Source organism: Photinus pyralis, unplaced genomic scaffold (genome assembly GCF_008802855.1).
Source record: "Photinus pyralis isolate 1611_PpyrPB1 unplaced genomic scaffold, Ppyr1.3 Ppyr1.4_LG6, whole genome shotgun sequence".
Lineage (NCBI taxonomy): Eukaryota > Metazoa > Arthropoda > Insecta > Coleoptera > Lampyridae > Photinus > Photinus pyralis.
The window spans coordinates 28,606,273-28,627,898 of NW_022170663.1; the positions used below are offsets into that span (position 1 = coordinate 28,606,273).

The 21,626-nt window shown below is 36.9% G+C and overlaps 1 protein-coding gene and 1 long non-coding RNA gene across 2 annotated transcripts; both read right to left on the reverse strand.

Annotated features, from left to right (window-relative positions):
* Positions 1 to 999: 999 nt before the first annotated feature.
* LOC116173405 lies at positions 1,000 to 2,026 on the reverse strand. Its single transcript, XR_004145935.1, has 3 exons — positions 1,909 to 2,026; positions 1,740 to 1,814; positions 1,000 to 1,108 (listed from the first exon to the last, which is right to left on the reverse strand). It is a non-coding gene; the product is annotated as an uncharacterized LOC116173405 (long non-coding RNA).
* Positions 2,027 to 6,094: 4,068 nt separating this feature from the next.
* Positions 6,095 to 20,259, reverse strand: LOC116173404 (heparan sulfate 2-O-sulfotransferase pipe). Its single transcript, XM_031490862.1, has 6 exons — positions 20,086 to 20,259; positions 7,659 to 7,723; positions 7,147 to 7,424; positions 6,943 to 7,099; positions 6,616 to 6,895; positions 6,095 to 6,568 (listed from the first exon to the last, which is right to left on the reverse strand). Exons 1-6 carry the CDS (start codon positions 20,204 to 20,206, stop codon positions 6,399 to 6,401), a joined length of 1,071 nt encoding a protein of 356 aa, XP_031346722.1. The 5' UTR covers positions 20,207 to 20,259; the 3' UTR covers positions 6,095 to 6,398.
* Positions 20,260 to 21,626: the final 1,367 nt, after the last annotated feature.

Genomic DNA, 21,626 nt, shown 5'->3' on the forward strand with positions numbered 1-21,626 from the left:
TTGTAGTGATTGAACGCTTATTTTCCCGTAAATCAGCTTTCTCACTTGTAGAAGGGTATTTATAACTTTGATTGTTCAAAAAACCCCACAACAATAAATCTAATGGGTTTAAGAAGCGTGAACGTGCTGGCCATTGGTCACTCACTGCGTCCCCATCCAATGATGAGGTACGGTATCATTTAAATAATTTCGAACAAGTAACCGGTTATGAGCTGGGACACCGCGATGGTGAAAAAGACCATTTGGTCTCTCTTCTAAAGGAATATTATGGAGTAAATCTTTCAGAATGTGCTCTAATGTTTGGATATATTTGTCAGATATAAGTGTGCGTTTAAAAATATAATATTTTGAACTATGTGATTTTAGGCGTGTTTCTCTTGGGTTGGTATAGATATAGTTAGATCTCATTTTCCTTCCTAAGAAACCAATGGCAAAACTTTCTAGGTAAAATTCCAGGTTTCAAATATATGGGTTGTTATAATAATAATAATAATATTCGCCAGAAAGAATGAAGTGATATGGGCAAGGTTAGCAATAGGTCACACAAGGGTGACACATTCGTATCTGCTCTTAGGAAGATATGCTCCCAAATGTCCACAATGTAAAGAAAAAGTACTTACCGTAAAGCATGTAGTAGAAGAATGTGAGAAATTAAATGAGTATAGAGTATAACACAAAATTGAGGGAAAACTTGCTATGATGCTAAAAGAAATTTGGAAAGTTAATACAGTTCCTGAAAGACATTAATATAATGAAAGAAATCTAAAGAAATGATTGGTAAATAATGGATGACACTGCTGCAAAATAATAATTATCTGCTCTGACAAAACTTAATCGTGGCGCTCAATGGTCACAGTTATCGAAAGCGCACACTTTAAGGTTATTAAAAAAAATATTAATAATAATATTTATTGTCCAAACAAGTAAATACTCTATAACAGGACAATATCTAAATAAGAAATCTTAAAGAAATCTTATGTTATGTATAGTATTTCATTTGTAACGTTTTAAAATGTTTAATGTTTTAGTCCTCGAAACACCGCAATATTGTGTGCCATTTTGAGGCTGGACAAATGAACCAAATTCAGTTAAATTATTATCTTTTAACCTAAAATGTATACATTAACACATAATATAATTAATTTCAAGCATGGTGTCACGATTAAAAGTAATAAATAACAACATATGGTTGTATCCTTTCTGGAAATTGTAACTGATATTGAAGACTTGCTACTTTTTGTTTCACAGAATAAATACTTTTAGCATGTTATATTTTTCATAGTTAGTAATAGCCATTTGGAAATTTATTTTAAATGATTTTAAAATGTCACTAACCTGAAGAATGCAATCTATTTTGACAAAATACTAAAAAAAAACAAACCACAGCTGTTTACTGTTTTTCATAGGCGACTATATCTTGTGTTGTTTATTTTCAGACAAGATGTATTAATAAACAAAATTTATTGTAGAGAACTTATTATTGAAAATAAGTAATGGCATATTATACATTTTCTGAAAGCTCGAAAAACGAGCAATCTTTTAAAACCACGGGCAATTACAATTTCCATTAAAAAATATCAAATTGGAAGTTACCACAAATTGATGGAATCGGCCATTTTTCAGGGAAAAAACAAAAGAGAGCAGCGTATTTCGGGAAACGGTAATGGAATAGCATGAAAAAAAAGTCACGAGTAGGTACCTAACCCGTTTTCATGTATCTGCACTAATAAGATAGTTACCCATTTAATCCCATCGAAATTGGGTCACACTGTAGAGATGATTCCAATTCTTGGGAATCTTTTCATACCTTTTCACTAAAATATAAATTAAGACAAATGAAGAACTCTTATATTAAACCTTCTTTCCTAAAAATCTTCTCAATTTATTACTATTTTAGTACATACATACCTACAACGGCGTTTCATTGTTTCAAATTTTAGAATTAAGCTTGTGGAGCTGTAAGGACATCAAAAATAAAGAAACTACTGCTTTCATTTTTCTAACTCAATGAGCCCTCACCAGTCACCTCGAACCTTTGACCGACATCAAATACGACTTGCGCCATAATCAATAATCGATTGTTAAAAAACAGACAAGGGTAGTAATTTATTTTCTATATAGGTCAAACGTTATTTGTATCGATTATTCTTTGTAGTATTTCAAATGAAGGATAATACGTACTTAAACAAACCGTTTACGTGCGTTTTGTGTTAAGAATTACAGCCACATAAAAACCGAGAAACACAAAATCCAAAGGCTGAATTCGTGATGTGGTTAAATTAAACAAGTATAAATTGTGCACAACTCTTGTGCAGATAAAGGGCACTTTTTTAACCGAAATAGCTTTTTTGTTTGGACATCACCAATGGATATATTTCTTGCAGACGTCTCAATCGCCCTCTGAGAATACCCTATCACGATAAGAGGGCGAGGAGGAGGGCTATGGTTGGTAGAAATTAATTCCTTTCGTTGAGACCTTTCATTAGAGTACCATGAAGGAAAAACTAGCCCCCCCCCCCCTCATCCCTCAGGGCCCCTCGCCCACTGATTTCGAAAAAGAGTCGCACGGGAAAGTTATAGTTTGTATGAACCAATTTATTTCGATGAGACCTTTCATTAGAATACCATGAAGGGTAGAATATGTGGTTACCCCCTCCCCCTTTTTTTTCTAAAGTTTAACTTGGAACCACTAAAGACATGCGTATACAAAATCTGAGACCAATTGGTTGTCGTATGTAAAAGTTATGCACGTTTTACTTTCAAAAACAGCATCTCAGGAAATAATTCATGGGGGGGGGGGGGCTCTTTTAGACAGAGAAATTTGATGGCCGTCTGGCACACCTGCAAGGTATAGGCTACCTACCTACTGCAAAAAATTCCAGAGCTCTAGGACCATTTCCCTAGAAGTAGTTCGAAACGGCAGAAGTGGGTCCGGACGGACGGACGGACAGAACGCAAACAATAGCACATTTTTTTAATTCTTAAAAATGCGCTAAAAACAAGAAATTGTTGAAGATGAATTATCATGCTGATGGAGTTATGGAGGAAAACATGTGAAAACGTTTCTGCACTTTCCTTCATAACGGTCGGAATCGTCCACATCACTCCATACTGTACCTATATTTCGGGCGGTACCCGAGGTGCTAAAGGTGTCAAGGGACGGATGCTAGTAGGTGCCAACCAGGGTGCCAACACAGTAAAGCCATTCTTAATCTCACTCAAGGCGGCACAAACCTCGTTCCAGATTGTCTTCTACTACTCTAACATACTTATACAACAAAATCCTCCATGGCTCCAGAAGAACAACGATGTTGAATTTTATATTTGACAGGAAGGTTGGAAAGGATGGGAAGGGAAGTAGTATCTGAGCACAGAGGGCTCGTATCGATTCCCCGACAATTTTTATGTTTGTCGAATCGACCAACTTTGCTGAACACCCGGTATCTAGAAGCGTTTTAAGTTGGGCGCTTCGTTACTAACACTAAGCAGTTTCTGAATTTACTTATTTGCTCTAGAAGACGAGATGTAATCTTTGTGTGTTTTCATTTTGTTTAATTGTTTACCTTACCGCTGATAACGCACCTAAGTTAAGTAGTGAATTTATCAGTTTTGCAATCGTCCCTGTAGGGATATTAAAACTGATTTTACAGCCGCCGAAATCTCTCTTGTCAGAGAAGAAGAGGCAAATTAATATTTTAGAATTTCTGACATGATACGCCATTATTAGTAGGTTTCGTTTTCTACGGGAAATTTAAAGCAAACATTGGAATTGCAAGGTCATATTGACAATGTAATGGTTCCAGCGCCAAATGGGGTAAACGGAATAAATTGAAAATCCAAGATCTCCCCATAAAATATAATGAAGTAAAACAACTGTGTAAACAACTTTTGTAAATTTTACTTCATTATATTTTAAGGGGAGATCTTGGATTTTCAATTTATTATTGCAAAATGCAAGGTCATGCAAGTTTAGCCGTTATCAGCCAAATAGCGCCGATTCGGTTGATCCTGCGAATTCCATTTAACAATGGGTGTTAATTGGATAAAAGGATTGACATTTAAATGAGTTACAGAAATCCGTCCGATTCAGCTGGGCCTTATCTCAAAAAAAGCGTTCTTAAAAAACTTGAAGTCTGAAGTCGGTCCCATATTTTTCCGATGACGGGGGAAGGAGTAATTAATTGAAAACAATTTTAATTTGTTTGAACGTACCTATCGAAAGTATCAGCGTACCAGATGGGAATTCCAATTTATCGCTACTAGAAATGGGCGTTTAGATAAATAGAAAAGGCACTATGAATTTGTTTCTTTTTACTTTTGCAATTGTACCGTATTTAAATCATCAATCTTTTGCATATAAGGAGTTAACCGAAACGTAAACTCTTTTGCTGTCTGCATCCTTTGCCTTTGGTGTTTTAACCGTATTTAAATTTTTTGTCTTGTTGTAACGGGCGATCAAAAATGAGTTGCTGTCGAGTTGCCTTTGGAAGATTAAGTTAAATACGATTTTCCATGTAAACAAAAATTCCAAAGGTAACTCGACAGCAACTCATTTTTGATCGCATTGTACTTTCGCCAGTTACATTTCTTTGCATCCTGTACCGTTTCATGTTCGCTTTTGCAATTGAGGTGCCGCACCGTATTTATTGGAATTGGCTTTTAGCGAACTTAATAAAAACTCCGTTAATTTCAAGGTGAGCTTCTTGTTACTTTCCGTTTCACTAATTATCAGGGGGGAGATATTATTCGCTTTCCCGCCATTACGTTTCCGCCGCTTCCGTCGATTTGTGTTTTCTTGCTTTCATTCCCGCTAGGGAATTTGCCGTAATTTTGTTTTAGTTTTTCCGAAGTGACCGCCACCATTTTCTGAACCCCTCCGATTCCTGGAAACGCCGTTTTTCCTTTGAGGTATGTGGATCACCTGACACCGGCAATAGAGTTTCCGCACCTTCTACTAGGATCCGAAGCACTCCGTTTCTTCTCACCGTTACCGTCTACATAGCATTTAATATGCTAGCGATATATTTTGAGTATTTTCGAAATGCGACAATCGCTGCCCGCAACTTCTATTTCCGTTATCCGAATCAACCACGAACCATCGCCGCCAACATATTAAATGCTTCTTGGTTAGAAATCGGCATTTTAGAAAAGATTACAAATTCAAACAACTGCACTTTCTGAATGTAAACACAGCAGAATAATTTACAAATTAAGGCTGTTATTATTTTATAATGCATCGTGTTTCATTTGTTTAATTTTCCAAGGCCTACCTAAAAGTGTAGGGTCATTTTCCAAACAATCTTTCGCGCCATCGACAAATACCGCAAATACGTCAAATAAGATACATTTTAAGCATTTTTATTAATTAATTAATTAATCACATTTTCCCAATATTTCAGGTTAGGAACGAGATTTTGAAAAACGGTTTTCACTGGCCTCTTTGGATGTTATTTGGCTACTTTTTCATAAAGAAAAAGTCATATCATTCCATTTGATTTTTTTAGGATTTTGGATCATAGTGTCAAAACTAGCCCCCTGGCGGAGAAGGATTCAACTAAATTAACTATATTTTGGTTGATTCTTGTTGCCCAAGGAATTCTCTTTTCAATGATACCAAATTTGTTACAATCGGTCAAACGGTTAAGAAGTTAAAGCAGGTTATTGCAAAAACATTTGAACGACCCACGCCATCTTTGTTTTTGAAATAACTGAGTTTTTGTTTTCACGAAAATGATAGATAAACTGGTCTTATTTAAAAATGTGAAAAAAGAATGTTTAGTTTATTATGCGAAATTTAAAGCAAATGCAATTTTAAAATTTAAGATGGCAGTTACGCCCACTGGTGGTAGTTTTTAGAACTTGAAAATATTTTCCAGCGATATGGCCGAGGAGCAGTCTTATTGGGTCACCCTGTACAGTAGCGTGTTACTGCAGATATTGATTACACTTCGTTGCGCGCCTTTCAGGTGGAGGTAAGGGAAAAGTCTTTCCGTGGAGAGAGTAAATTAGCACTTCTAAAATAGTCAAAACCCTACGTTCGAACTACCGTGTTTGGTCAGAATGTTTACTAATATAGGGACAATAAACTAATCAATTGCAAACATTCTAAATATATTCCTCTCAGTTGCGTATGTACAATTATTGAAGTTAACAAAAAATTAACTAAAATAAATATAAAACAATAATCACATCAATAATACTTAAATCCTAGGGGTACGCTTTAGTTGTCGCCCGTTAAACTTACTTGGGAACACTTCCATTTGGAGTATAACTTCCTAGGTAGTGCACCCAAGGCGAAGAACGAAATGAGAGACGGGAAACGCCGACCCAAAGCCTCAGACAGAGTCTCTAATCACACTGTTCGATGCGTAACATCTCTTTAACTAATCACACTGACTTTATGGTTTCTGTAGTTTAAGCGCGTACAGCTGTTTGTGCAATCGCTGCTTGCAAAACTCGTAAAATTCTATCTCCTTGGTGAAATTTTGTCGGACGATGTCTTTCACCTTCTCATCGACCTGGGGTTTGAAAGTGTTCCTGTTGATTGTATTATACCTGCTAATTTCCTCTGAAACAAACACGTTCAGCTTGTGAAGCTTCGGTCGAGATACTGACCCCAGTAAATCTCAGACGCGCCTTTGAAAAACTTAGGTACATAGTTTTCGAGAACAGTCATGGTCGTGTTTAAATCTTCGAGAACACCGACGACCGCGTAGTGTTTTTCCACCGCCATTTTCGCCCTTTGTAAAGCACCTTCTGTGTTAAACGGCGTGCACTCTTCGGAATGACCGCAGAAAAACATCGATTGCCGACGGTGGTCTCCTATTCCCTCTCTGGTTTCGCCTTTTAAATACTTGCATTCGCGATCATTCGACAGGACGCATGTTTCGAAATCCTGAAATGCTCACGTGATTTGGTAAAAGAGGAGTGTTGGTCGCTAACCTTTTTTAGCCACTTCGGGTCTGGAAGCGGTATATCGGGAAACGCCAGTTTCCGTTCGACGTAATACCAAGGCGCTCTTATGTAGTAATACCAGGAGATGACTCTTTCTACGGGGTCTCTGACGAGATTCACGTAAATCGGCTCGGGAAGACCAAACCTGCAAAGACCACCATTAAGCAAGCCACTAAAGTAGTGTATACCCACTCTGAAAAGTTTGTAAAACACACGTGCTTGATGTACACTGAAGGTGACTCATAACCGGAAACAAGTGCAGCTAAACGTAACTGGTCTTCGGGCGGCAAACGAATGGTTTCAACCCTCTGCACGCGATCCTGGTGGAACCCAAACTCATTTCGTATACTCAGCCTGCGTAGTAATTCCATAAACGTTTGCGAACCCACCTTCGGAACCCGATTGAAGAAGATTACGTCCTGCTGTGCGTTCCGGGTGTTGTTCAGTTCGTAGGGGTTTAGTGAAGTCACCTGAAAAATCATTGTGGTTAGCAACCAGACCCGAACATAATAATTTTAATAACGTTTGCAAGTTCAATACGCGGATAAATTAATTAAAAACGATGCTCTCGGATCTGTGAAAAAAAAAACGGTTCCTTTCCATTGTGTTTAGGGAGGTGTGACCGGGTAATACGCTTTGCAAACTGGAATAAATGGCCGAGGCGGGTTAATTTGAGTTAAATTGCTTTACGAGCATGTTCTTACCCCTCCGGTGCCTTGGAGCATTTTCATCATAGCCTTCATATCGTATGAGGCAGGTCCGCTATCACCTGTAAAGAATGAGAAAAATTAGAATTGTGTTGACAGTAGCGTAGGGATAATGCACGAATGAATGTTCTGCAGTGACGTTTTGCATTACATAATTTGTACTAATCGCATTAACAACAATAGTTGCTTTGCACACATTGTCTTTTACGTTACATACACAGGGGATATTATGATATAAGATGTCGTTGAAATTTTAGAAATTGTCTTTACTTAAGTAGTTATAGTGGTGTTCAAATTACTACCGCTTTACTAGTCCACTCTGCGCCCTGTCCCAAAATATGAACTTGATGAATTCAGATATCGCCTTCATCTTTGGGTGCATCTAGAGGTGTCCTCTTTCCGCCTAGACTATGATGCCCAATTCTCTGGGAAGAAATAAACAGTTGAGGGTGTGGATGATACCCTCGCGGCTCGACTTCCATCACCCCCTCTTTGCCTGGCATGGCGAACTACCATCCGGATAATTTCGTTATGGCGCTTTAAGAGTACGTGAAGTGTAACGTGACATCTCTGTACCACATGGGATAAAAAAACACTTGCGCACCCCTCTGAAATCTCTTCTCACTAGTAGTAGTGGGGAGGTCTTTTTACCAGTTTCTTGGTCTTCGCAGCAAAGTCCAATGCGGGACCGAGATGTGATTAGGCGGCGTAGTTCGGACAAGTCCAGACCTCCATCGCTGGCACTCGCGCGGGTAATCTGATTCCCCGTGTGGAGGTTTAGGTGAATAACCGAGGCTTCCGATAACTGAGCGGTAGTCGTGGGGGAATTCTACATCCTAGGGACAAGATATGTGCGTAGAACCGCGTACTTGTGTTGCGGGCGAAGCGGCGCCCTGTCCTACTTGCGTAACCATGAATCTAGGTTGAAGAGGCTGGGCCTGGCCGCCCTCGACGCCCCGAACTGGTGACCCAGGTATTTGAAGATGTTGAAACTACCTACCGTCTGAATTAGCCGTCCGGTGATCCTAAAAATGGGTTTGGACCGAGGCACGGACTTTTCCTGGACGCGGACATGAGATGGACGTGAAATGTTTAGAGTTAACCTCCATTCATCTGGCCTGGAAGAAGGTGAAGGCCGTGTCCAACGTTGAGGGTAAGTCCAACTCTCGACCTTCGAAAAGGGTTAAATCAAATGATAAAATTCGGTGCAACAGGCGCTGAAGCGCAGGTCCAATGGTTATCGGATGCCAGTTGGCTGCGTCCGCCCGGTCGCCACCCTTCGAGTAATTTCCGTAGGGAGTAAGATCAGCAAAAACATCCCGTTTGCGTAAACCCCCTTTAAGCTGACAGATGACCTGATAGAATTAGGACCCTGAAAAAGATAAACTCGGGTATTTAGGACGTTGGGCGCAGGCGTGGTCTTCCCCTGATTGTTCGATTTGGTTTATATTTTGGGTGAAACTTGACGGAGAAAAAAAAATGAAAGCAAGAGTATAATTTCAGCTTGCGTAGTTATTTTATGCTTATTGAGAAAGATTTATCATCACTACGGATGGTTCGTTGTTTATTAAATGAAATGTAGGCGATCATTAGTTAAAAATACGAAATTACTGCTTTCATTTGATTTGATAAGACATTTTAAGCTGATAAAGTTAGCACTTTTTTGTTTGTGTATAATTTCTTTACTTTTAGAGTTTATTTGATACGGACGTGTGTTAAAAGTAAACGGAATAAGACAATAATTGATAACATTTTGCGTACGTGATAAGACAAGTGTTTTTAATAGTATATCAAAGGGATTTACCAAAATATTGCATCTTTAAAAAAACAAAAGTGGAAGTGGTTCGCGATAACGTTTGTTTGTAAAAGCTGCAGGAAGTAAAAAAGAGAGGACGTGTTTATGAACCTAGTAAATTTTTAATCTTTTGTCATTTGGACAAGCCGAGTGTTTGTTTGTTTTTATAAATTTGAATTTGCAAGGTCTTATAAAACATTTCGCAAATAAACTAACAGTTGGTAAATGTAAAGGGCATATTTAGGGATACGTAGCTTTGTGTATTTCTTATAGATGGCAAATGCTTAATGTTTGCTCATGTGCGTAGAAGTTTAAATGAGCATGTTGCTTCCTTTAGGGTTTAAAAATACGAATTATATTCCAATTGTTTTGGGAAATTTCCATTTAGTTTAACTAATGTTATCATATTTTCACTACAGGGTGGTTTTATTATTTGTTAAGGTAAGGTTGAAGAGGTACATGTACAGGATGTTAATTCAGGTTGGATCATATTGTAGTTTTCGTTGCGTAGTTAAAGTGGAACTTTTCATATGTGTGGGTGTCCTTCATTTGAGATTAATATACAGGGGGTTTAGATAATGTAGGGTAGCGTGAAGATGTGTGTGAGTTAGACACTTTCCTCGTGTATTTTAACAATTCGCAGGTAGGTGACTTCAATTTCGATATTTATTATCGGCTTGTATGATGAGTTGGGGGTTTTGTTTGTTTTGTGTGGGGGCGTAATATATTTGTTGGAGTTGTTTGCAGTTATATTTTTCCAGGCGCCTGAACTCGCCATAAACAAACATTATATATTATGTGTATTCTTCGTCCCGTGAACGTTGGTGTGATTGTCCGGCTCCGTTACATAACAGTATTATTAATTACATTCACTATTGTAATGTAAAATTGTAAATGCAAATTGGAAAAGAAGTGAGAAAGTAAGTGCGTACATTTCCTAAGTTTTTAATAGCTCTTTTTCCTTCCTTGTAACCAATGGAGTCCCTAGAGCTCTTCTCGTGTGATTAAGAGAGGGCAACATTGATCTTAATTTGGATGCACCTTGGATTAGTGTCTTTGAAAATAAATGCAATTGAATTTAAGTTTGTGTAAATTCATCACGTCATCATTTCATCTGCAGGTGTGAAAGAGAGAGCAGGAAGAAACATAAACCTGAGGATTGGTGTCTTTGGCGCCCGTCTGGCGGTTGATAACGCGAAATTAATTACGTGTCAGTGTCTAGCAGAACATGGAAAGAATTGCTGATGTTGGGTCTGATGGCTTTTATAGGCGCGTGATTAGTTTAGAAGGCGAAGTCTATTGAATTAACGAGTACAGATGGCGGCTCTACCCTATTAGCAACATTCTGTAAGCGTTTTTGGAGAATTATAGAGTGGGGATTAAGAGAGAGATTTTTTCGGAGTATTAAGCGGTCAGCGGGAAGTCATTAATTGGTGCGTAAGGTGTAAATTCTTCGGTTATTAAATCAATGCCAATAACAATATTGCACAATACGAAAAATAGCAGAACGCCGACGCGAGAATTTTAAAAACTAACACAGATTTCGACAGTAAATGTACGTGTTTATTTAAGGGAGATCAGTCATCTGCCGTAAAGTATTAATCAATGCATTTCTCATCCAATTCATGCTGACACTTGGATTACAGCGAGCATTAACTGAAATTTTGCAATTTATACAGCTTTTCCGCTACGATCCAGGGTTCAGCATTAACAACTTCCGTTTCCGTTCAGTCTGACTTAATAGAAGGTGACCCAGTATTCCAAGGCTGGACGACTCAAATGTTAGTTTTAGACGCTGCATGATTAAAATGGGTTCTTTTCTTTGTATTCAGTGCACATCGTTTTAGTTTAAGGATTGTTACCGATTGACGTTTAAACAGTTATAGAATCATTCCTTAAAGAATCGGTCTGTTCTTTGTTGTAACCTGTTTGAAAGTTTTTAAAATCATCTACTGTAGGTAAGCAATTACCATGTAGTTAGAAGAAAAGAAAGTTTTGCATATAAATACAATATTAAGTAGTGAAAATCGTCTAACTGAGTTGAAAATATAAATTTTATGACTTAGATTTGTTTGTAAAAAGCAGATATTCCGTTTTTCGTTTCATTCTGCATTTAAGGAAGTGTTAATCATAGTGGCCAATCATAGTACAGTTTTGGCCACTGGATATTTTAATGGAGCTAGTAGTGATTTTTAAAGAGGTGTAGATAAGAAAAAAGTGGCCAATCATAGTACAGTTTTGGGCACTGGATAATGGTAATTTTTGAAGGGTCGTAGATAAAAAAAATGTTCCAAAACCCACTCGTGGGTATTGCCGCGTAACACAAAGTATTGAAACGACGCATCGTCACCAAAAGCACACAAAATGTCGAATCTGCATATTGAAGCACATCCACGTCCAGAGAAAGAGAGGAGTTATAAGTTATAAAGTTTCAAAGAAATATTACCATACATAAGAAAGTTGCTATGAGCAACCTGTGCAGTCACTGCGTATGCCCACATAATTTTTACTATGTGCGAAATGTTTGCCTTTACTAGAAGCGCCTGTGGCTAAAATTTCAAAGAAGTATCTCCATAAATAAGAAAGTTAGCATTGCGCAGTCACTGCGCATGCCCACATAATTTTTACTATGTGCGAAATGTTTACCTTTACTAGAAGCGCCTGTGGTTAAAATTTCAAAGAAATATCTCCATAAATAAGAAATTTGGCATTGCGCAGTATGCCCACACATCACTGCGCATGCCCACACATTATTTTTACTATGTGCGAAATGTTTGCGTTTACTAGAAGCGTCTGTGGTTAAAATTTCAAAGCAATATCTCCATAAATAAGAAAGTTGGCATTGCGCAGTCACTGCGCATGCCCACATAATTTTTACTATGCGCGAAATGTTTATCTTTACTAGAAGGTCTGTGGTTAAAATTTCAAAGAAATATCCCCATAAATATGAAAGTTGGCATTGCGCAGTCTGCGCAAAATATGGAGTTAAATGAAACTGATCGAATTGGGCAAATATAGACCATAACAGCTATCAATTAGCGAAAACCCGAAGTCTCTAGGTGGCCCAGGGGCCGAGATCTCGATGGAACGGACGGACGGACGGACGGACGGACGGACGGACGGACGGAAACACGAACACATAAGCTTTACCTCAACTTCGTTGTGTTACGCTAAAAAGAGTCAAACATAGAGCAGTTTTGAGTACTAGATATTTTAATGAAGCGAGTAAATGATCTTTGAAGGGTCGTACACGAGGGCCGAAATTGACTGTTTTTTTTTAAAGTTCAATATATGTTAATATTTTGGAATGTGTATTTATTTGCCATTAAATGTGGCCGAAGGCGATTTGTACCGGTTCAAGGATCAGGGCTATTGAATATGAGCCCGATTAAAAGTCTGGTTTCCGTATGCGAACTGAGTGGCAGACATTTCTCCTACTGAAAATCGTATGCGGTTCGTCGTATATTGTTTGCAGATGCGGGAGCTGATTTTTTCAGTGCGAAGGCATTGCGGTTCGAAGAGTTCGGCAGTCGCAGTCGAATATATAGAAAACTGGATTGAAAATGGAGGCAGATCACAAAATCTTGTGGGAGACCCGACATCCTCATGCAATAAGGTGGATCCACAGCAGCCAATGAATAAGGATAAAGGCACTGTTTAAATACTTTTTAAACAATGATAAAGGTGAGAAAAATTAATCCGCAAGCAGCTTAATCACAAACGGCTAACATAATATACAGTGAACGACCATTCTCACCATTATAAACATTATTAATTGTTATAATTGCACATTTGATATGCATTTTCTTTCTAAGTAACTACCAAATATTCCAAAATTGCCATTTTTATGATAAAGGGATTCAGAGATATAGGGTTTAAAGTGGGTCCTAGGGATGAAACTTGAAAGTAATATTTTACGTCCGCTAACTCGAACGTGAAACTCAAGCTTTGGGTCACTTTGTCAAACATGTTATAGCAAAATGCAGGAGCTCTGTACTGAGTAAAAATAAGATAAATCTGGATGCGGACGGATCTCATAACGTCGTCTGAATTCGACTTCTAGATATCGGGATTAGTTTACTTTTTATGTATTTAGGTTACCACCGACGAACGACTCTATGAAAAAAATTTATGAATCAACTCGCATCTACAAACCACGCCACAAAATCGTAAATTCGTAAAACTAACGGCAATTTAATTGGTAAATTTAGGTAAATTACAAGTAACGATTACTAATTGGCTGTTTTGGTATCTGGCTAGTACTAATTTATTCCGAAAACTGCATTTTAAAACCTACAGATTTACGATTCGGTCTTTATAATCCTAGCGTACAGCAAAAACTATCGTCATAAAGCGAATAAATTATCGTTGACCTTATGTCTGTGCGAACTCTAGATAAAGTAGTTCAGGAGAACAAATCTAAGAACAAAAGGTGCCGTTATTTTTTCCTCGATAATGTTTTATAAGTGATAGCTGTTAATTACGCGTGGGTGAAATTTAATGTGCTAACAAAACCTTCCCATTGTACGTTTATGGTGGTTTTATTTGGTCAATTAAATTTGATTACTGTACGAACTTTTTTTCTTTGTGTGAAATGGAGTTGGAAAAAAGCAGAACAGGAACGTACATGTTGTCTAGGTCAGTTCGGTCAATGAAGAGCACATACCTTGTATGTATTTAACGCCATTTGGCGTGCAAGAGAAATGTGTAACAAATACGGCAAAGATGATTTTCCATTTTTGGACAGGTGGCCGAGAAAAATCTCGAACAGAACACATTTGTCAATTACTAGGATTAGAACATTATAACCTCATGCCCTAGCTCACGCCACAGACATGTTGTCTGTGCTCACGCCTATAATAATATACTATGCAATGGGCTTTTGCAATAAAAAGGGTTGAATTTATTCTTCTTTCGAAATCAAAATTTTGGATTTCTTTCCTTTTAAACCAAACCGTTGTTGTTGGTTCATAAAACAAAACAGTTTCAATCGCTGATTTCCTTATGAAACTACTACCTTACTAAATTGAAAGAATAGTACTTCATATTCCGCAGACTACGATGCTGACATACAACTAGACTGGAGACAATGCTTACAGCGACAATGGTTCAGGAGAAACAGACAACTAGAGCTGTATACTGGAATTTCGCCGAAGGTAAAACTCAACTTCTAGGAATTTTCGAATGATTTGATGATTGATGATTTCTCGGTACGCAGTCTTTTCTGGGGTCTCCTTGTAGTTTAAAAGTTACGGACAAACCACACTGGACCCGCTTTGTTAAATTGTCACAAGTAGGCGAAAAATTTCACTACGTAAAAATGTGCACGTTATAATGTTCCTCATTGATTTTTTTCTAATTCGTTAAATAGAACCGGCTGCGAACAACCAAAGTTCAATCCTGTTCGCGACAGTAAACCTTTACACAGCAGCTTTAACAAGAGTTCTTTGTTATAACAAAATATATTAGCGCGCCTACTTAAATATTGTCCTTGACCAAATACGGCAATTGTATCTGCCTGCGTAAATAATTCTTGCGCGATGTCTATTACTTCCAATTAATTTTTCGTGATCGCTCGTATTTTTGCTGCATGCATAAAACTGACATTTTAGAATTTATTTACTACGGAACTTCTTCTTTAACGATAACTACCGGAACTCGCGTTATTATAGTTTACGTTCCAAACACAAATACTGGTCCCAAAAAATCTAGTCTCATTGAAATTTTAATTAGATTTTCGTACTAATAACAATGGCCTCCCAAACACGAATCGTTTCCAAATTTTACGAATACGCCCGCAATACTATTGGCTACACCGCGGTTAACGCTCAAATAGTCGGAAAGTTGTAAATTTTGATTAAAATTTGACATTTTTAACCGCATCTCTCAGCGTTAAGCCAAGGGATCTCGCTTGCAGACATGACGATTTCTACTTGACTATGTATCAGGATACTTTACACAAAAAATCAGTTTCAATATAATTTTGCCTATTTTTATAGCGGATGCGTTTACATCTAGGACCACAAGAAAGCAATCACCATTTCCTTAGATATCTTTCGTGATTTAAGTAATTAAGTTTTTTTTAAAATGAAATACATACCGTTTTCAACTAACTTGTTTCATCCATGTTCATTTTAATTGCCATCATTTATATGTGTAGTAGTTCCGCCAAGATTCTACTGATCATGCATTGCGTTATTACCACTTATGTTTTAGGCTAATCGTAATAATTCCCTAATGGGCACTTAGTTTTTACTGCTGTAGAAAGTGCTCGTTTGCGTAACGCAAATTACAAACGGACGAAAATTTCTATATTACTACAAGAACATCAATCAATTCGTTTTATAACTTGCCGAGATATAATTCATAAATAATACATTATCAACCAGTGATGTAGTTAGAAGATTTTTTTACAATTTTGTGGTTTAGGGTTGTGATCGCACTACAGTTCGATAATAGTTTCAGCTCCCACTCTGACACTCCTTTTCGAGAAATTGGCACGTAAGTTTCGACATCACTAATATTATCTATCTCGCCCAGACGTTCCAATAGCATTTGTAAGTACCCTCCTCCGGCATTCCGTTCCCGCGATACGAGGGATTAATATTATAACCGATTTCGAAAAAGAGTAGTGGAAGGAGAGAAATCAAAGCCCGAATCTCAATTGACAACTGCTAAAACCCTTTAAAATTAAAAGATACAGTAGAAGTAGAAAGGAGACAAGCAAAAGGGAATAATTAATCCTCTGAGCTAAATACTTTAGCTGCTCGCATATTTGGGCAAACTTAATTTCAGTTACAAATAATAATAATTATCATCATTTAAAATTTAGCCTTTGCGTCAATTATTGACGTTAGTCGTATCCTGAATTTCGCAAAGGCTAAATTTTAAGTGATAATAATAAGCGTTGGCCGGGTACATAATTTGGCTTAATTTTCGATAAAATAAAGTAATGAACATCAGCGCAACATATAATTGCCCCATTAATTTCAATGAAATTATGTCCTCAGTAGCTGAATTTATTTTTAAGCAATTAAACCACACGCAAGTTTTGCAAATTATCAAGCTACGTGCAAATTATTATACGTATTTAATTCAATTAATCAATGCTAAATGAAAAGAACCTTGAAGTACGGCGATATTTGAAATTCATTTCCACATTTTTATTAACTTCTCTCTGCTCTGCCATCGAGTTTCGAAGACTGACCTGAAACTCTCTTTCTACTTTCCTTACATTAAGTGTTTAGATTTAAAAATAAGTAACATAAGACAATTTATTTACGCCCTGAACGGGTCGGTCGTCGTTTTCCAACACTTTTTTTGAGTCCATATCCGCTTACGATATTGTTATATTGGGTAAAAAAATTATTGATAAATCGGGTATAAAAATCGCTGGAAAATATTTTCAAGTTCTAAAAATAACCAGCAGAGGGCGTAACTGCAATCTTTAATTTTAAAATTGCATTTTCTTTAAATTTCGCATAATAAACAAAACATTCTTTTTTCACATTTTTAAAGAGAACCAGTTTACCTATCATTTTCGTAAAAACAAAAACTCAATTATTTCAAAACAAAGATGGCGTGGGGCGTTCAATTGTTTTTGCAATAACCTGCTTTAACTTCTTAACCGTTTGACCGATTGTAACAAATTTGTTATGGTTAAAAAGAGCATTCCTTGGGCAATGGCCAATCAACCAAAATATAGTTAATTTAGTTCAATCCTTCTCCGCCAGGGGGCTAGTTTTGACACTATGATCCAAAATCCTAAAAAAATCAAAAAAATTAAATGGAATGATATGACATTTTTTTTAATGAAAAAGTAACCAAATAACACCCAAAGAGGCAAGTGAAAACCGTTTTTCAAAATCTCGTTCCTAACCTTAAATATAGGGAAAATGATATTAATTAATTAATTAATAAAGATGCTTAAATTGTATCTTATATGACGTATTTCCGGTATTTGTCGATGGCGCGAAGGATTGTTTGGAAAAGGACCCTACATTTTGGGTAGGCCTTGAAAAATTAAACAAATGAAACACGATGCATTATAAAATAATAACAGCCGTAATTTGTAAATTATTCTGCTGTGTTTACATTCAGAAGGTGCAGTTTTTTGAATTTGTAATTTTTTCTAAAATGCCGATTTCTAACCAAGAAGTATTTAATATGCTGGCGGCGATGGTTCTTGGTCGATGCGGGTAACGCAAATAGAAGATGTGGGCAGCGATGGTCGCATTTTGAAAATACTCAAAATATATCGCCAGCATATTAAATGCTTCTTGGTTAGAAATCGACATTTTAGAAAAGATTATAAATTCAAAAAACTGCACTTTCTGAATGTAAACACAGCAGAATAATTTACAGATTACGGCTGTTATTATTTTATAATGCATCGTGTTTCATTTGTTTAATTTTCCAGGGCACACCTAAAAGTGTAGGGTGCTTTTCTTTCGCGCCATCGACAAATACCGGAAATACGTAAAAAGTAAGTTTAAGATACAATTAAAGCATTTTTATTAATTAATTAATTAATCTCATTTTCCCAATATTTGAAGTTATGAACGAAATTTTGAAAAAACGGTTTTCACTGGCCTCTTTGGGTGTTATTTGGCTACTTTTTCATAAAGAAAGAGTCATATCATTCCATTTGGTTTTTTAAATTTTTTTAGGATTATGGGTCATAGTGTCAAAACTAACCCCCTGGCGGAGGAGGATTCAACTAAATTAACTATATTTGATTTTGATTTTCATTGCCCAAGGAATGCTCTTTTCAACCATACCAAATTTGTTAAAATGGGTCAAACGGTTAAGAAGTTAAAGCAGGTTATTGCAAAAACAATTGAACGCCCCACAGCATCTTTGTTTTTGAAATATGGCCGAGGAACAGTCTTATTGGGTCACCCGGTACATTTCAATTTTCTTTTAGCAAGTTCTGTTAGAAACGGAATTTTCATATGAGGAACTATACCCGATTAATTAATATTAATATTTAAAAAAAAAATCGCATTTTCCTTTTTTGGCAAGTATTTCATACATTCAAAGGTGTCTTCCCGAACTGTATAGGGCGAGTACTAAAGGGCACTACTCGTTTTGGTTGAAAACAGAACCGGGGAGTCTGGGGAGTATGGAATACCCCTCAGCAAACGAAGATTTAATTCGTATAAGATATACGAATGATTTAATGATGATCACGATTGTAGCAAAAGAGGATCACCAAACTACTGGGGTGTATTTGAGGTTCTATACCCCCTCCCCCCCAGACCCCCGCAACTGCCGTCTACGTTAAAATTTTCGACCCAAGGACTCATACATAGTAAAAACAATCGAATACATTTAAAGGTAGAACCGAGGGGTGTGGGAGGTATGAAAACACGAAGACTTCATTCATACGAACGATTTAATGACGATCATGAGTGTAGGGAAAGAGGATCATGAAATTACTGGGGAGTATTTGTGCCTGGGAGGTATTCCATACCATACGAAGACTTTATTCGTATGAGCATACGAATTATTTAATGATGATAATGATTGTGGAGAAAGAGGATCATCAAATTTCTCTTTACTTTGAGGTGTGGGGGGGGGGGTCCTACCCTAAAACTTTCATCTCGTTATAGGTACTTGAAAATCTATCAAATTTTCCTTTCTTTACTTCTTTTCTTTCCATACATTCAAAGGTCCCTTCCCAAAATCTATAGTGTGAGTACTCAAGGGCACTACTCGTTTTTGGTTGAAAATATACAACTGGGGATCTGAGGCCTATGGACCGTGAATTTTATTCAATGGTGGTATTTAAAGCCACACCCACCCATCGATTACGATGAGGGGCCATTGGAGAAGGGAGTTGGTAAATATTAATTCCTCTCGATAAGACCTTTCATTTGAATACCATGAAGAGTAGAACCAGCCCCCCACATACTATACCCTAATTTCCAAAGTTTCACTTGGTACCACCACAGGCGAGTTATGCATGTTTCAAATTCCGAAACAGCGTCTCCGGAAATAATTCATTAGCGTATGTTGCATAACAGACATAAAACATAATCTAACTTAGGTAATTGTACGTTGAGGTAAATTATTACTAATCTGCCTAAGTATTAAAATTTTATGTCTACTTCCATCTAAGATTTCTTTGCAACGAATTAGATATGGATGGATATCGTATAAACAACCAGCACAACCTGTAATGTTATTATCTCAGAGATTGTAATGTTTTTTTAAAAGAAAATGTACAATAATTGTTTGTATCACAGGTCTAGAAAATGGATGTTTGCGAGTATGATTAAGTACGAATTCGAGTAATGTGTCATTTTCCTGACTTTTATGTAAATAACCTCGTAAATAACTATTGTTTTAGAGTGTGCGAAATAAGATTAGGTTAGAAAATAATGTGCCAAACCAACTCCACGTAAAAATGTAGCGTGTAATTTTAAATGAAATAATACGCTGGGCGTTAGACGTATGGTGCCTCTACTTTAAACCCCTCAGAGGTTGAAAGGGTTCGTCCTATTCAACATCAAAATGGCCAACAAGAATGTTTCCGCTCGTAAAATTCAATTGCAAAGAAACGGCTGTTGTCAATCGGTAAATAAGGGTAACTTAAGCGATGATCCAATGATCACGATCACTTACCGGAACTGATTTGATTGGCAGAAACCATGTCTTCCGGCTGCATTTTCACCTCCATCTCCTTTAACTTGCTACTCAAATCCCTCGTGTGAATAAATAGAAATAGCGTTGTAGAAATTGCCATTAACGCTATAAGTTCACTCGTCCTGAAAGCAAACGTAATCGTTTAGATAATTGATTTAAGTGGCATATCATAGGCTACAGAAATTACTATATAGCTACTACCAATCTGCGTTTCACAATCGGGTAGCTTCCTAGTAATTCTTCGACAAAGCAAAAAATCTACGCTTGAAACTTGGAAAAAACTCTTTCAAGAAACATTTTACGCTCTACTGAACGCGAGTGCGTTCATGGCACGATTTTTTCTTAGATAAGTTTAGGATTTAATAATAAAATGAATAGTAACGGCAATCTTTCAATTAACCGCCACAACGTTTTTTTAGGGAATTGGATAATAATTGTAGAACGTACAGTTAGCATTATTTATCTAACTCGAAATAATTTTCGCAATTTTACGACCGTAAAACAACAGTTAGAAGTACGACGTGTGTAATTTCTATTTGGTTTACATTTCATAGAATTGGTCATCTCGTTACTTTCTTTCCGTCAGAGGAAGTCGCATGCAAAAATCTCCCTCTCGCCTTACTTACATCGGCTGATGGTAATCGTTTACTTACACGATTTATTTGTACTGTAACATTATTACTTTACTTTCATGGGCAAATTGACAAGTGAGTGATGTTTTCCGTATCCTATTTGTTGTATCTTTGCAAATAAGCTTGTCGCTGTTCTTATCTTGCTACACCGTGATGAATGATCTTTTTGTTAAGTCAGCGTTTTCAGAATTTATGTTACTAGTTTGTTACGTTCCGGTTCATGCCCAAAGTTGAAAAAATAAGATCAACTTGGTTACGATTTCGCAAAAATTAATTACCAGGAAACAAGGCAAGGAATAGTGCAAGGAAACATAACAAGTTAAAAAGTAATCGTAAACGATTTACAAAAAGCGCATTTCCACTTGAATTCATTTCCCATTTGTAAGATGCAACTTCTGTTAAAATCGTAAAAATCCGGCCACAAATATGAAAGATAGTGTTGCACATGTGCAATCCATTTTTGACGTGGTACTTCAATTTCTGTTTATAAGAAGAATTTCATTTCAATGCTTTTCTAAATAAGAAAGTTGGAAGTGCGCATACGCAAAACCACGTTAGATTTTCCTTTATTCCAAGTGCCTATGTATCAAATTTCATTTAAATACTTTTATAAATCAAAAAGTTTGCAATTCGGTTTATAAATGGTCGAGACGCGAAAAGGGCACTGTGAATTTTGAATCGATTCGACTCAACTTTTGGCATTGCGTATTCTATGGCATATATGGCCCATATTGAATTTCATGCAATTCAGTTCATAACTAACGGAGATGTCAACGCGATATGACATTTCTAACCAAAGTTATCGTTCACACGGACAGATAGAGGGACAGACAGACAAACGAACAGACCAACAGACAGACAACAGATAGTAATACAAAATTATAAACG

What these genes read in the sequence shown, in the direction of transcription:
- LOC116173404 (XM_031490862.1), bottom strand. Translation starts at nt 20,206, where the DNA reads ATGGCAATTTCTACAACGCTATTTCTATTTATTCACACGAGGGATTTG. An exon ending in TGCTCCAAGGCACCGGAGGG is followed by an intron (nt 7,425 to 7,658) that starts GTAAGAACATGC and finishes ATGATTTTTCAG; the next exon opens with GTGACTTCACTAAACCCCTA. An exon ending in CGCGTCTGAGATTTACTGGG is followed by an intron (nt 6,569 to 6,615) that starts GTCAGTATCTCG and finishes TGTTTGTTTCAG; the next exon opens with AGGAAATTAGCAGGTATAAT.